This window comes from Mchenga conophoros, linkage group LG7, assembly GCF_057382185.1.
Source record: "Mchenga conophoros isolate Kocher_MC1m ecotype Shallow Benthic linkage group LG7, M_conophoros_male_GT1.1, whole genome shotgun sequence".
In the NCBI taxonomy this organism is placed as follows: Eukaryota; Metazoa; Chordata; class Actinopteri; order Cichliformes; family Cichlidae; genus Mchenga; species Mchenga conophoros.
In genome coordinates this window covers 17519418-17536610 of record NC_140532.1, presented here as the reverse complement: position 1 = coordinate 17536610, position 17193 = coordinate 17519418, and the positions used below count along the sequence as shown (strand labels likewise).

Sequence of the window (17193 nt, the reverse complement as noted above, 5' to 3'; positions counted from 1 at the left end):
TGAGTCATTCGGTCAGATGCAGCATGAAAGGGAGTGCAGGGGAGAAGGTGGGTTGCAAAGCAGACTGGAGATTCTCAGAAACTGTGGCCTGTCTAAAGAAGTGCCCTTTATTAGGATTCACCTATTGGATGCACATCAGGGTATGAGTTGGGCTATCAGCTGATGTACGCTGACAATGACCAAAGCTTATTTGCCAGGATTGTGAATGAGGATGACTTTCTTTTCTGTGTGAACTAACTGTTAGACTCACTTGTCACTTGTTCACTGACTTAATCCTTCTCAGGGTCACAAGTGACAACCTGTTCATCACTCTCTCACAGCCTCATGGGATGAGAAGAGGTCTGAGCATCATAAAAGGTGGTCTGAATTATGGATTCTATGGAGCATCACGCAAGGACTGACTGAGCTGAACAACTCAGAGATGTCTGAATGGTGAAGCAGGAATGTTTGGATGGGCTAACGCAAACATTGCCTCACTGGTCCGCTGATGCCAGTGAAGATCTCTATTTATAAAGGTTCAAATCTCTTGAGAGTTTTTAGACTTTATAATGTTTAAACTTTCTAATGTGATTGCCTTTCTTCCCAGCTTTTGTCTACACTGAGAGACATGCACTTAACAGCACAGACATTATTCTCCGAGTTCCCCATAACAGACAGATGATTTGTATAGTTCAGATTACCTCTAGGAATAACTTTTTCTATATTTTGTTATATATATTTTGGTTGAAGGCCCAAAAATATGTGGAAGCACTGATCACACTGGCACTTTGATTTAGATATATTTCTCCCGCTACTTGAGCACACTGCTTTCATGCAGCAAAAGAATCACAAAAAACACACTGTTCATGAATATTTAGCCTTATATGACTGGCTTGCATTAAGTCAGATGTAAAAAAATCAAACTCTGACATTTACAGCTAAACAAAACTGTGACTTCTGAGGGAATGCGTTTACTCCAATGAAACCAAAGACAGTCAGAATATGCAGGTACTTAGCCTAACTTAGCATAAAGACTGGAGGTAAAGGCTAAAGCAAGCCTGGTTACACCTAAACAAAAAAATCCCTTCTCATCACCTGTACACGTCACTAACTATATATTTATATGTCACTATTCATCTGTTCAGTGCGCATGTCATATCTGTCTACACTGCTATTATTTATCCCAAAATGTCAACGGCGTCAAACCATGTATATTTGTCTATAAATTAAACAGAAATGTCTATTAAACATTTACAGGTGTTGGTAGCTAACCGATTTTTTTACAACTTACAACAGCTCCTACCTTTCCCAGCCTTCATCTCAAGCTAAGCTAATCATAATTTGGGTTTTTTCTTTTTCACAAAAAAGTCCCCCCAAATCATTATTAGGTACTCTATTGCTTTAAATGATGACAGCACAATCTTCTGCTACCCTGCAGCACTGTGCCATGCTGCTACCTTACTAGTTCTAATATATAAAACCCAAACCAATAGTGGGAATTCAACCTGATAACTGGAGAGCTTTCTGAAGCAGCAATGAATGGCAAAACTTCACCTTTAAAGGAAGCCAAACAACCAGCTGCAGATCATGAGGAAGCACATTTTGCAAACATGACATAAAGTCTACATCACAATAATATTCAGTCAGTGCTAATGTACTAAGTACATTAAAAGAAAGCCTGCAGGTCTCTGGCATATTCAGATAGATGTGACTGAACACATGTACCTATAAAATTTTAAGTAATAAAAACAGTACTGGAAAAACACAATAGTAACCCATGCCAGTGTCCCTTATCCAAAGCGGTTAATTCACAGTAAGCCCACGTTTGACTTCTTCGTTTCTGAAAGCCAACTTGGATTTAGCCCGAGAATCCCTCAAGTAGTCCATCGAAGCTCGTAATAAGTCTTATAAGCCTTTCACTAAAAGCCCCGTAATTACATCAGCTAAATGCTTCTCCTTTGGCTCTCCAGTTTTGTGTAAACACCATGTGCTGTTTGTATATTGTCGGCCTTTGTGATTACTGCCTTACTGATGGTGTCTTTACAGAGTGTCTCCAAATGTATCAGTCAGACATCAAAAAGAGCCTGAGACAGAGACTCTGTTCTGTTTAACACTGTTCCTAATGTGTGATTAACATTTGGTTTGGCATGTAAGAGAAAACTTCACATCTTCAATCAGGAAATGTTCACCACAGACAGGCGCACAGCTGGATACTAGTAACTGCACAGCTCTGTCTCTATTGCAATGAGTCCAGCAATAACTGTGGATGCAAGAAAAAAAGGAAAATAAACTTTTCCAGCATACTACTCTTCTAAATTATGATCATTTTAGAGAAACATGCCAGCAGACTTTATAGCTACATGTCAGTTACTGCTGAGATTGTTAACTCTGAGGGTGACAGATACTGTAAAGTAGCCGTTTCCCATTGTTTCCAGTCTTTGTGTTTTAGGTGGGCCTACAGTCACGAGGTCAGAATAACTATACATGAATATTTCTTTAATCGATTCCTTTGACTTGTATTCTGTCTGACTGGCTAATTGTAAGGTTGGTAACTGACATCATATGACTGTTTAATACCTGCCCAAAACTGCATCAGCTAAATATCTACAGCACATATAGGATGCGCTGCAGAAACTAAATCAAAAAAGACAGACAAGTTTCTCACTGAAGGATAAAAAAAAGTACTTCAACACATTTATATGTAGATAAACAGCTGCCAGAGAGGCGTTTGCAATCAAGAAGCCACAGCTGCTTACTCCACATGACCAAACATGGTCACATTCAAAAAAGTCCATCACCAGGATACAAATCACACACAGTTTACAAGCAACAACATACTGTACTGGTGACCTTTTCTGTTGCTCATTAAAATATTTGTAAAAAGAGCCGAAAAGGAGTCTGTGCTGTTTTGTGGCTGTTGATGTGAAGATTTGCAACTATCTTGTCAGCTTTGCGCAAAGCGACAGGGGCCTTTAGTAAATTCGAGCCCTTCGGCTCTTGACTCTGCGGCACCGATTGGTTTTATTAAACAAATGGTTTATAATAGCTTATAATCAGCTGATGGAAATTGTTGTTTGATTGCTGATAAAACATTGCAAAGTGGGAGCGATCATTGACTGGAATGAAATATGTGTGGTGACACAATTCAATAAATAATCCTAATTCAAAGCCAAGTTATCGCTTCATCCTCAGCCGGGCACTCAATGGAAATAGATGCAGCTACGTGCACTCCCTGCTCCACATCCCATCAGCTCAGATGGCGTACTTGGCCTCCTTTTAAGGAAGTACACAGGCAGTGTTAGTTGTAATGTCCCTGCCATGGACAGAGATCGTGGTTTACTCAAGAAAATACCTGCTGCTAAACAAAGTGGTAACCCAGGAATAACTTATTTCCATTGTGATCACCGTGAATAAGCTTTCCAAAAATAGTGCTGGGAGGCAAAACCCAAACTGGAAGGGTGATTATTAAAAAAGACCATGAGAAAAAGCAGGACCCTTGAAATGATTCCTAACTCCAAATCATTCTTCTCTTGGTGTTGGGAATGCTATTTCTCCTGTATGGCAGACTGATCGCTGACAAATGACTTCATTAACATTAGTGCCACTAATGTTCACCCTTTAACCTCTTGTAATTTGCTCATGTGGAAAACCATTTCCTCTCCCATTTAGAGTGCCCCACCTGTACAACCAGAGACCATGCAGTGTGCTTTTCTTTCAAATCGCTCCACTGCTGAGGCACAAAGACCCGTTTGTGCTCACATTAAAACACCAGCAGCTGAATTTTTCCCGTATCACTTTCTCAGTTGGCAAACTTGATTCACAACTTTTTAAATGGCTGATTTTCAACTCAAACTGCAGCAGCTCCCATGTGTTCACGCTCAAAAGACATTTTGTATTTCCATCTGTATCCAGACACAGTTGGCACCATGCAGACAATAGCGTTTGGACTGTACTAATTAAAAAGGGGGAAAAAGTCATACACAACTAAACATTAAACATAAATATCTGAATTGCTCTACTTTCTGAGAATGTGTTCTCTTGTACTTGTGCATACTGGATATGAAAGACTGGAAGTCCAATGCGTTAACAATATCTTTTACATTTTGTGCATACACAGCTGTTTTCACTTTCAGGATACAAAGTCATCCCGATTTCTGTAATCAAGATGGGTGAGGGAGAATGCTCTTCAAATCCAAACACATTTCCAGTCCCAGACTAGATCAGCCTCCGGTCACAAACTCGCACGCTGCAACCGAGTGTGGTCCAGCCTTTATCTGCAATACCATCTAAGGAATAGGAGGCCGACTTGGCATGTCCACTACACCAAACAGTGTGTCCACAGCCAGACGTCCGCTTAATATATGAGCAACAGAAAACTAAAACTGAATTATGGCTTCGACTTCTGTCGTTCTGTTGCACAGAAAGATGCACGTATCTAAGCTTCATGAAAGGAGGGAGGAAAAACAAGAATATGGGCAGCTGAAACCACTTATTTGCAGAAGTCCCCGCCAGCAAATTGTACATGATTAAGCTCACAATTACTTCATGAAAAGGGATTGTGAGACTTGTTTTGTTTCTGTCCCTCCTTGTTAGAGTTCTTTTTCTATGCAGCTTGGATCCAGTAGAATCAATTTTATTTATAACAATGAAATTTCCTTTCTAGTATTAAAGATAAAAATATAAACACAGTGTAAAAAGATATTTCACATCAACTTCAGTTTTCATGATACCTCTTTCCCACTCTTGTCTCTGCTTGAGGATGTTAAAAACTTGTATTGAGGGAATACAATTAAGTTCTCCTAATATCTCTGTGTGGAAAGTCTCCCATAGAGATCTAAACATTTAGTTTCTTTAACAATGAATGTCGTGCACTTATATTTATGTTCTATTTCTTCAGTTTCATCTCTTTTCAAGCAATCTAGAATGAGGATGGCATGCTCAGATGTAATAATTAGTACTACAGAAGAAGTACAAAAGTGAGGCATCCATATAAAATATAACCTAAAAAATCTTTTCAAGAGTCTTCTTTGGGGTGTTTCAAAATCTGAACCAGCCCGTCTTTTTTCCTCACATCAAATGATACATGAAACCACTGCAAATTCAACAGTCATTAGCAGCTGTAAATATGTACTTCACTCTGATTATACAGTTTTTTCCACACAAGTCAGTCTAAATACAAAACACAACATCCCTATATGCCTGCCCTAATGACCTTGTGAAGCGACATCACACATTATGATTAAACTTACCAGGCCTGCAGACCAAAGCGGCTGGAAATCAGCAGGCACAGAGCGACCAGGGGTTTATAAGCAGAGCATGCAATGTGCAGCTCCGCCTGCTCAAGCTGCAAACTCACTGAGTTTCACAGGGTTGACATGAGTATGCACACAGGTTAACTTTAGGGATGTCTTTAAATTGCAGTGCAACTGATTCCTCTGGTTGATAAAGGTTAAAAATATTAAACATAGATTCAATTTTCTAACTTGCGCTTTCTTTTCTATGCAGTTTAGCAGTGCTGCATTATTGTGTGTAAAAAGCTTTCTGACTGAAGTGCAGTATTTGGCTTCTAGATGTATTGGGTTAAATGACAGATGTACTTAATGAGCCTGTCTGATTGTTAAAGGATAGATATAAACACGGTGGTCCATACATTAGCATATCAGTTAAATACATGTATTGCTCCTGCCACATAAGTTGGAATAAAAACAATCACATTGATCATTTCATTTAGGAGCATTTCCATCCAATTAGAGGGTTTCTCCCGGTCTCAGCCTCAGTGGTTTGGCCAAATTACAGAAAGGGTTGAGAAATGAAGAACCACTCTTCTGAGTCCATGTGCGGTAGCCAAACAGACTCAGTCGTTTATTGATTCCAGCGGGCTCGAGGCGACCGGAATCCAAATTGCGAGGATGTCTGCACTTCCAAAACAAGCATTATTGTTTATTTTCCCGATTTGGTTCAGTTGCTCCATCACATAATTTATAGTTGACTGTATATCAGGGCAACATCTGGAACACCCTTCTCTTCAATAATAAAGAGCAATCAGATAAAAACAAAGCTGAAAATGAAACATAACACAGAAATAAGTTTGTTTTTGGAAAGTTAGAATTCCATTTTATTCATCTTGAGAGTTTTTATTCAACTCTCAAATGGCAAGGTGAGAACAGCAGGGAGGTCATTAAGCTAGCTTACAGGAAATATAAATATATCAGTGTTTCTACCCTTTAGTACCTAGAAATGTTAAAAATGTATCCATTTTGCCTGTTGACCTAACAAACCGGTTACGCCTTACAGTGGCAGCGAAACGCAAGAAACTGAGAACAAAAAAAAGAGACAACAATTACACACAAGACACACTTTACAACATATTAAAAACATTAAAGCAGTGTGAGCCACATATAACGGTAAAATAGTTCTGCTGTAAGACAATATGCAAACAGTGACATCTTCTCTCATTACATAACATCAAATGGCCCATGTAGGACTGTAATTAAGAAATAAAAATAGCTAGTTGTCATACCAATATATCCATGAGTGTAAGTGTTTTGAACTCAATCTGTTATGTGTCAGAGTTGATGTACTGTTTAAAGCAGATTCTGCTGCATTGAGTAGGCCATTAAAAGGTATCAGTAACTTATCCACATTCAATTTCAGCATTTCACAGCATTTGAGTGGCTTTATTACCCAATTCTTGGAATGAATGGGCTGGTTTGTAATTTTTCTGAGGTAAGATTTCTTAATGGAGTGCTTTTATTCTTAAAGAGAACCTGTTCTGCTGATTTCCAGCTCCATATTCATATTTTTGGACTCTACACGAGTAGCTTTGCATGATTCACAGTTCAAAATAATCCCAGTTTATCTCACAGCTGGCCTTTGTGCCACACCTCAGTTCATCCACTGTATGAAACAAGACGTTTTAGTGTTTCTCCCTTTAAACCAAGTAGTCAGCGCTAGAGCCGTCCGCCTGAGATGGCTGTATAAAGAATATCCCTTCTCAATGACATCACAGAGAGGCCAGAGGAAAAAAAAATGTTTGAAACCAAGTGTTTAACTGATTTCAAACAAGTGAAGCCTGAGCTTTTTCCATCCATCAATGTAACAGCGCACACCTGAAGGTAAATAAGGAAAAGCATAACAGGTCCACTTTCAATAAAAGACATGTTTCAGGTGCCGAATAAAAACTGAAGGCACAGGTTAGAAACCCTGTCACACAAAAACACCTTTAAGAGACGAAATATATTTTGCATTTTAATATTTTGCCACATCAGTGCATTGCTATGAATCTGTAAAGTAGAGTTACAGTGCAAGAAACCTAATAACTAAATAAATACATAAATAAAACCCTTAAGTGTTACCCAGCTGGCATTCACAGTGGCATTCAAGCTACAGACCAAATGTCTTCTCAGTGCTTACACAAAAACATTTAGCACAACATTAAAACATTTACACACACACACACACATATCTCTGAACTTCTCCGTGTCCCAGTAGAATGACAATCTGTTGTTGCAGTTGTCTGTTATTAAATAAGGAGTTATTCAAGTTTGTTGAGTTTGCCATAGCTAATAAAAAAAAAAGTGCTCAGAGGCAGCAAGAATGAAACTATATTACGTCTTACAACTATTGCAATGCGTTCAAGTTGTTGTTTTGGCTTTTCCCTGGTCTTCCACCTTTTTAATGGCTGCCTGAATCTTTTCCTGGTCTCCCAGCAGTTGTCGAGGTTTCACCGGCTTGAGGTTTTCATCCAGCTCGAGCAGCACAGGTATCCCTGTAGGTAAAGTCACGCTGGCAATGTCCTCATCTGATATACCTGGAGAAAGGAGGAGTAATATTCATCCAATACAAGCCATTCACAATAGGGCTGTTCGATATAACGATATATATCGGATGACGATATAAAAACGTCTATCGTTTCATTTTACGCTATCGTTTGTTTCGTGGTGTTGCAAAATAAACTGTTTACGGTAATATTTTTTCATCGTTTTGATGGTCACTGTAGTGGTTATATTAATTTCTTGAAGTTCTCTCTTACTCTTATATTTTATATAACCACACTACTGACGGGCAAGCGCCTGTTTTATGCGTTGTGGTTAGCAACAACGACGGTAACACCATAGCGTGTCCGCTTGTTTATGTTCCACATAAACCTTTCACAATAAAGCTCAAGATCCTGTTGAGACTTTTCAAAATAAACTGAATCACGTGAAAGAGCAGATTATTTACGGATGAGAAGTAAAAAAGAGCCGCCAGGTGCTAAAAAATAAACCTTAGACTCAAACGTTAGAACAAGCTTTCCCCTGCAGCACGCCGTGTAATAAATACTCACAAAGAAAACGGCGGCCGTTACAACTTATGTCTAAAAATGTATAGTTTCATGCATAGGTTAAAACACTCAACACCAGCTACATGACGCGCAGCTGGAAACACTTCCCGCAAGACGAGCTGCCCGAGATTCACAGAATTTACAGAAAATGTTACATTTTTGTGATTTATATCGTTATCGGACGATAGAATTCTTATATCGGGATATGAGATTTTGGTCATATCGCACAGCCCTAATTCACAACCATGACCAATTACAGTTTGCAGTCTTTTAGTTTGAATCACTGCTAGAGAATGAGATCATATTCAGCAAAGCTGTAATGTTAGTCTGCTCCAGCCTGCATGTATCCTCTGCTTCCTGTAATTATCTACAGGTACGGTAACACCCAATATGTGTCAAGTTACAGAGCGGGCAGTACAAGCAGGTTGATAAAAGGTCATAGTCACTGCAAATGTAACACAAACTCAGTGGCCTTTCGACAAGAGGTCGACCACTTTCCAATTCTGGAAGTGAAATAGGTCCTTTCCAATTCATTGACTCTGATGACCAGAAGCAGAAGACTGTAGAGTTCAGAGGCAGCTGCTGATTTCAACTACAGTATTGCAGGAATGCATTCACCCTACAGAGACAAAGTCTCAGCGAGCATTGTTTATGGCAGGTTATGGTAGCATACCTTCCAGGTGTTTCAGCAGGGCCCTGCAGCTGTTTCCATGAGCAGAAATGAGGGCAGTCTTGCCCTTCCTTATCACTGGCACCACAGTGCTGTCCCAGTATGGCAGCAGCCTGTCCAACACCTCCTTCAGGCTCTCAGCTCGGGGAAGCTTCTCCTTCGAGACATCACATGTGGTGTATCTACGGTCATTGTAGATTTCATGGAAGTAAGGGTGGGATTCATCAATCGGGGGTGGAGTGATGTCATAGCTCCTTCTCCACAGCTTCACTTTTTCCTCTCCATGTTGCTGAGCCATTTCTGCCCGGTTGAGTCCAATCAGAGAGCCGTAGTGTCGTTCGTTAAGCCTCCAGGACTTGACAACAGGGACCCATTCCTGACCCATAGCCTCAATCACCAGCCATGCTGTCTGGATCGAGCGGCTAAGTATGGACGTGAACACGATGTCAAACTTGTATCCCTGCTCCTTCAAGAGCCTTCCACAGTCCTGGGCCTCCTTCACCCCATTCTCACTCAGCTTCTGGTCCACCCAGCTGCAGAATCGGTTCTCTTTATTCCAGGCCCCTTCTCCATGTCTCAGCAGAAACAGTTTGTACTTGGACATCCGGAGAGTTTGCTGCAGGCACCTGCACAAATTCAACAGAAATTAACAAAGAGGCAATGTAGAGAGCAAAGTAAAGATTTGACACAGATGCAAAAAGGATCTGTGTCCAGCTTGAGATGCACATCCTAATGAATCACACGTTTGTGGAGCAGGGACCTCTTTTAGAGAGAGCCAGCAAAAGGTCACAGGTTGTTTTTAGCCGGCTGAGAGTTAGCTACAGCAGATGCACTCATTAACCCTTACTCTTTATTTGCTGAAGATAAAACAACAATTAACGATAGCTAGCCAGCATATAAGCACTTTTTTGTCATGTTGCTGTAAAGCTTTAAAGCTAACCTCAAAGGATGGGCGACGATACCTAAAAGAGCCCTAACCCTGCCTGTTATGGCCGCTTAAACCGACATAAAGAGAGGATTAATATATTTAAAAACAGAACTGTAAACTTTGAGGTTTCTCATCCCAAACTGATGGGAACATTGTAAAAAACGTCGTCTTACCACGTTAGAATATTATATCCGGCTAAATGTAGCTGGTACACCCGTTAATGTTGACAGCAGTACACCACAGGCTAAGCACGGTAGCGTCCCCTGGACGTTGTCGATTGACAGTCCAGCCGTCCAATAGGAACGTCGAATATCACACACAGGCGGTACTACTGCTAAACGTTATGTTTATATAAGGAGCAGCTGCAAGCGTTATGTTTATAAGGAGCAGCTGCAAGCGTCAGACTCGTTCACTGTGGATAGAGAAGCTGGGAGAAGGCGTTGCCTGTGTCACAACCGTAGACGTGTTTCGATTACCGTGTGAAAAAACAGACCAAATTTAAAATTACTCAAGAGCAACGACATTGTTCTTTGGTCTATCCGGTTCTTCAAGCTCTATTAAATAAAGTAAGCTAGCCTACTGGGAAGCTGTTATGGTTCAGTCTGGATTTTGCTAAGAAGTGTAAGTTGTCCTCTGCAGGTTGCAGCCAGGGACAGATTATGAAAAATACAGGCACTGGGTACAGATGGATAAAAGCCCTCCCTGCTCATCCTACAGGGCAGACACACCTACAATGAGGAAGTTGAAATTTGTATTTATTTTGTGCATTCACCTATACATCATATAGGTGTTTTCCATTATCTGACATCTCTGTATGCTAGATGTTTTTTTGTTTTGATTTTTGCATTTTAGTCTTTTTGTCATAATTGTGTGTTTCAGTGTTGTTTCTTCACATAGTTTTTGTTACTTTTCCTGTCATTTTGCTTCTTTTTGGTGCCTTTTTCTCATTGTCAATAATAATAATAACATATACTTTATTAATCCTCATGGGGAAATCCCTGTCTGCATTTAACCCATTCACTCTGTGAAGCAGTCGGCAGCCTTTGGGCGCCCGGGGAGCAGTGTGTAGGGACGGTATCTTGCTCAGGGGTACCTCAGGGTAGTCGTTCAGTGGATTTGATTCATGGGTATTAATTTGACTCCTGAAACAGTGTCTGATAATGGTTAATTTGACCAAAAATTATTAGCCATATCTCAACTCGTGTTCCAAAATGTAATGACTTAGCTTTTTGGGACCAAACAATTAATGTCCCTGATCTGTTTCCTGTTGTTGATAAGCAAAATGCTTATCAACATTTGTATAGGCCCTTTAACACTCTCTGTCCACGTCATTAGATGTAAATGTTTGACTGCTTTTGAATGCAAATATTTAATAAACACATCAGATGGCAGCAACTCAGTATGTAGTATGTATGTATGAGTATGCAGACATGGTAAAGATGACCTGCTGAAGTTCAAACAAAGAGAAAGGTGACATAAATTATAATGTGGCATCCTCTGTACACCACCACAGTGGATTCTAATTTAAACAGTAAAGTTGTGATTAATGTGCAGACTTTTCACTTTGATTGATAAATGGTTTTAACAAAACTTTAACTAATTTTGACTGGCTAACAAAATTTTAAATACAAGGGCTGTTTTTAACATTCAGATTAAAACTGTTTGCAGTCATTGACTGCCTAAAGTCTAGAAGCCATTGACATCACCGTATGCTGCATTTCCTTCAATTCATTTGCTTCAATGGCAGTTGAAACAATCGAGTTTCTTTGCAACAGGAAACAGTTGCTTTTGCAGTATGCTTTGGTAATTTTCCATTTCCACTGTGATGAGTTTTTTTTTTTTTTTGCTGCATTTGACTGAGTCTGAGCAGAGGGTACAACACAACTTTGCTAAGTTGAATTCATTCAACTTAGCACGGAATCAACTTTAAATCAGAATCAGAATCGTGTTTATTGGCCAAGTATATGTGCAGACACAGATGGAGGCTCTCAAGCACAGCAATGTAAATCACACGCACACATAAACACACACAACACACACACACAAACACACACACACACATTACACATGCATACACATACATACACAAAGCTGTGTAAACCAGCTTTAAATAACCAATCTAAACTTATATACATAGAATACAGAAATGAAGTGGAATGAATACTACAGAATGTGCATAAGGTGCAGTTTCAGTGGGAGCAATGTGACAATGACCGCAGTGTAGAACTGGATCAGCAGCTTCTTGGAGGTGCAGTCATTAGTGTAGAGGGAGAACAGTAGTGGTGAGAGGACACATCCTTGAGGGGCACCAATACTGAGAATAAATAAATGTAAATGGCCTGTATTTATATAGCGCTTTTACTAGTCCCTAAGGACCCCAAAGCGCTTTACATATCCAGTCATCCACCCATTCACACACACATTCACAGGGAGTTTGGAGGAGAGATGTTCAGGCAAAAGCTGAACTAAAGTCCACAAACAGGACCCTGGCATAAGTTCCCAGGTCGAGGTGTTGCAGGATGTAATGCAGCCCCATGTTTACTGCATCATCCACCGACCTGGACCCTCTGCAAACTGCAGAGGGTCCAGCTGGTGGCCTGTAATGTCCTTCAGATGGGGTCCAGCTGGTGGCCTGTAATGTCCTTCAGATGGGCTAACACCAGTCGTTCGAAGGATTTCATGACCAAAGACGTCAAGGCGACAGGTCTGTAGTCATTCTGTCCTGTGATGGATCTTTATGCACTCTATTACTTCCAAGTCTGATGGAAAAACATAGAATTTGTTCCAATTTCTTTAGTTGGCCTGGCACAGGACCTGAGACATCCATCTGTACAGAGGAAGTCAGGAGCAAAGTACAACAGTGAGTGCCTACAGCCACCCGTACGGTGGACTCTGTCATTTTTTCTAGCTGCATTTCAGCCAGTGGTGTTGGGGATCTTCTCAACATTGAAGGAATAAGAAATGCAGATTTTGAACTGCCATAAATGTCACCTAGAAAGCATCTCATTGAGAACAGGCTCAACATTATTGAAGCAGCATAGGATCAACATTGACAGAGAACAGATCAAAAGTCAGCCAACATCCAAAGAAGAGCTTTGAATGTCCTACAAGTGGAATAAGTGTTACCAATGACTATTTAAAGAAATTAGAGGAAAAGATTTTTGCACATCATTGCATATTAGATTAGATAAGATTAGATAGAACTTTATTAATCCCTCGGGTGGGTTCCTCTGGGAAATTCGATTTCCAAAAAAGCACAGCACCGACAGAAGTTACAGAGTTACAGAATATTATATATATATATATATATATATATACACACACACACACACACACACACATATATATATAAATACAGAGACAATATAAATAAAATATACGAAGGGGATAAATAGAATAAATAGGAATAAAAATAAAAATAAAAATACAAGTGAATTGCACATTTCAAGTATTGAGTCTATTGCACTGTTGACTATTTACAAAAAGTATTGCACAAGGTATTGTACAGTGAGGTGAAGAGGCACTACAGCTTAGTTGTTCCCCCCTCCTTTGTCCTCCTGTTTCCTCTCCCCTCCAGGGAGGAGTTAAACAGTCTGATGGCGTGTGGGACAAAGGAGTTTTTAAGTCTGTTAGTTCTTGTCTTTGGGAGAAGCAACCTGTCACTGAACAGACTCTTCTGATTGTTTATGGCCGTGTGCAGAGGATGTCTGGCATTGTCCATAATGTCCATCAGTTTCTATAATGTCCTTTTCTCTGCCACTGTCACCAGAGTGTCCAGCTTCATGCCGACCACAGAGCTAGCCCTCCTGATCAGTTTCTCCAGCCTGGATGAGTCCTTCTTTGCTGTGCTGCTCCCCCAGCACACCACAGCATAGAAAAGTACTCCAGCAACCACCGACTGGTAAAACATCCTCAGGAGCTTCCTGCAGATGTTAAAAGACCTCAGCCTCCTGAGGAAGTACAGTCGGCTTTGGGCTTTTTTATACAGGTGCTCTGTGTTGCATGCATATGAATAAAAATGTATTTTTAAATGTATTTTTAAAGAAAAAATAAGCATTTGATGAAGTTTGGATGCGATCATGCTGACCTTGGGTTCTTTTCTATTGTTAATGACTGATGCAAATTGTTGGGTGTGACGCATGAACTCGGAGAGGAGCCTTAGAGTTTGAGAACCATTAGGCTAATACAATTTCCAGAAAACCTTGTTAAAAATTATGAGTTGCATGTGACGTCTTTTTAACACTACAATAAATTCTGGATAAAGCAAATGTCTAACATATCAATTCACTATTCTGAAGTTTATGTTGATAAACACACAGACTATAAGCGTGATTCATTCTTAAACAGTACTGAAAGGAGAACAATGATTTCTGCTTAATGTTAAAGAGATTTTATTATTTGATTGATTATGACAATGCTTTGCTCATTAGTTTAATTAATACCACATTCATACAAGGACTTCATGAACAGTTGACTCCAGCATTAGCTGCCCCTGGAATGTGCATTCACGGTCTTAATCAGTTCAGTATAGCAAAAGAGCACAAGCTTTTTCAGACAACATGGGCAGAACATAAGCAGGACACATGAAAGATTTCTTGTCATATGCTCATCTGGTTTTCTGTAAATATGGGCGATTTTTTAAATAAATAAACAAAGTCAAAAAGCAGGGCGATATTATTGAAGTGACACAGGCAATCAATATTAATTCAGATATAGGCTAAAAAACTAAAAAAGCAATGTAGTGCTCTAATATGTTTAATACACATTTTTTCATTATGGGAAAAATATATATTAAGAGACAATTGTCCTAAAGACACTACTGATGCCTCACTACTGTCTGTATATTCACAACATGAGCTGTGTCAGAATTATAATCATTATAAAGTTAATGCAGTTGTTGCATCCACCTGTTTCTTAACAGACATCTTAACCCAGATATTCATTTTAAATCTATTGTCCAGCATTGAACAGCTTCTTTCTGCCCTCCATACCAGACATGGCATCCACGTTCTTACGCCAGTCAGTCACTTCCTCTTTCTGCAGGGTGATAGTACAGTTAGTGCAGTTAAATTCATACTGAGGTGGGGATACATGCTTTTTAATAGCAAACACTGCAGGTATGTCTTTATTTTCATTGCACTAAATCTTAGTGCCTAGCACACTGTTGAACTTTGTAGCACGTCACATGCACTAGTTTCAAAGGCAGAATATGGGCATACTTTAATAGTGTATTTACATTGTTGTTTACATTCGGGACTCTTAAAAAATAGTGTGAATTAACATATATATTGCTCCACTTACCTTCTCCTCCTCTTTCTTCACAGTCTTGAGGTTGGCCTTGAAGTCCACAGACTCTTTGACCTTGGAGCCCAGCAGAGCTCCCAGCATTGCATCAGCAGACACCCTCACCCTCCTCAGATTGGGTCTCTTCATCTTGCCTTTCAAGTCAAAGATCTTTTGAGACAGATCCTGTATCTTTTTTCCAACACAGATTTTTTTTAAAAACAAACAAAAAAACCCATCCTCAGGATTAATTTATTGAACTTTTTATTGTCCGTATGCATCCTATAAGATTGTACTTAAAATACTTGGTTGGTTATTTGCAAATAATACTTACCTCCTTGTCATTTTTTGTCACCTTAAGAGCAATATCATAGCGCTCCTCATCAACCACGTCAATCTTCTGATGTAGCTGCTTGCAAAAATTCTGTGAATAGAAGATTTAAGTGTATTAGACCTGATGTGAAAACAAGTTTTTATCTAATTGGTTTTAATAATTTAATGGGAAAAACTGACAAGAAACGATACAAAGAGACACTGGAACATATATATGTGCAATGCCTTGGTGATAAAATACAAAATAAATTCATCTATATAAGTTTGTTTGATCCACAGATTGATATAAACAGTCTGTGTGAGTAGTTTTCACTGGGAATACTTTCTAATGGTCATAATGGTAAACTGTTGACATTGAGGTCTGTGGATTCTTCTGCTAAAGCGAGGCATTGCTTGAATTGCTGTTGAGGTTTTAAAATGTCATTTTCCAATGCCCTCAGTACCACAAACTAAATTATAAACACAGTAACTGAATTTGTGTGCCAGCAAAATTCTTGGTTATAGATATCACAAGACCTTAGAAAATAAATTATCAGTAATTCCTTGTGGCCAGATATTACCCAAAGTAGGTGGGAAAAAATGACCAGAGTTTTTATAGTTTCCTGATTTTATGTCAATTTTTGTTATGCCACAATCCAAAAAAAGTTCCTGCTATTTGACACATGTACCTGTAGTTCCTCCAAAGACAGACCGGATATTTGGAGGTCTGGCACTCTCTCAGCAAGGATCCTCTCTCGTTCATCTTTTTTGAATTGTTTTTCGTTCTCCAGCATAGTCATGGCCTTCTTTAGCAGTTTTGTCTGGTGCACATACAGGATGACACCTCAGTCAAACACACAGTATATGGTTTACAGTGCTTCAAGAATATGAATTCCTAAGATTAATACACAATTAGACAAAAGATACCTTCAAGAACAGCCTGCGAGATGCAGAGATTTTTGGCTTTGGTTTCTGGAAAAGAAGACAATGTTCATTTTATTCATTTGGCCTTGAATGTATTGAATGAATTGTTGTCAAATGCTCAGTTTTGCACTTATTTTCATTATTTTTTAATATTTAGATTAGAGAATTCACTCATTAATGTCAGCATTCAAGACAGGGTTAAAGTGCTGAAGGCATAGCTGGTGTGTTGCCTAGTTTTAATCCAATCGATTAAGCCATCTCATTGACAACTAACATTACTGACAACTGAAATCAACTCACCGAAGGCCTGTAAAGTTTGGAGCAAGGATGCAAATAGGTGGAGAGGAGATGCTTTGGTTAGATTAGAATCTCACATAGCAAATGCTAACGTGTATTGAAACTTAAAGGTTATACGTACGCTTCAGACATGGTTGCAGTCTTGTGTTCCCCCTCGTTTAATCTGCAAATATAAGAAAAACAAAGTTAGAACAACATCTGTATTTTTTTTTCCAGAAGGATACTTTTCACATTTCAGCCCATTGACTGTTGTAGCTACTGTGGGTTGGGTATACATAGAAGGCGACATAAACAGTGTATGACATTGTCAAAAGGTCAAACGTGTGACTTAAAAAAATCCTCACTCAAACAAATCCAAAAAAGGTTACAATAACCTGGCAGGTTATTTCTGAAAAAAGGAAACATACACAAAGACTAAAGAGGAGAAGATTTGTAAAAGTAAAACACATAAATCAAATGGACACTGTTGTGTGTTAG

The 17193-nt window shown here is 39.3% G+C and overlaps 3 protein-coding genes across 3 annotated transcripts in view; all 3 read right to left on the bottom strand.

The window, feature by feature from the left end:
• The window catches only part of cald1b (caldesmon 1b), a 32212-nt gene extending 26914 nt beyond the window's left edge, over window positions 1-5298 (bottom strand). The window contains exon 1 of the mRNA XM_085282653.1: window positions 5229-5298. The gene's annotated coding sequence lies outside the window, so the exon portion shown is untranslated. The remainder of the gene's footprint in view (window positions 1-5228) is intronic.
• Window positions 5299-6066: 768 nt separating this feature from the next.
• On the bottom strand, window positions 6067-10230 carry bpgm (2,3-bisphosphoglycerate mutase). Its single transcript, XM_085282651.1, has 3 exons — window positions 10074-10230; window positions 8976-9598; window positions 6067-7789 (listed from the first exon to the last, which is right to left on the bottom strand). Exons 2-3 carry the CDS (start codon window positions 9574-9576, stop codon window positions 7614-7616), a joined length of 777 nt encoding a protein of 258 aa, XP_085138777.1. The 5' UTR covers window positions 9577-9598; window positions 10074-10230; the 3' UTR covers window positions 6067-7613.
• A 4051-nt stretch (window positions 10231-14281) lies between these two features.
• LOC146569953 (troponin I, slow skeletal muscle-like) lies at window positions 14282-16555 on the bottom strand. The gene is made up of 5 exons (XM_085282645.1): window positions 16423-16555; window positions 16185-16316; window positions 15518-15607; window positions 15202-15375; window positions 14282-14937 (listed from the first exon to the last, which is right to left on the bottom strand). Exons 2-5 carry the CDS (start codon window positions 16293-16295, stop codon window positions 14851-14853), a joined length of 462 nt encoding a protein of 153 aa, XP_085138771.1. The 5' UTR covers window positions 16296-16316; window positions 16423-16555; the 3' UTR covers window positions 14282-14850.
• Between the last annotated feature and the right edge of the window lie 638 nt (window positions 16556-17193).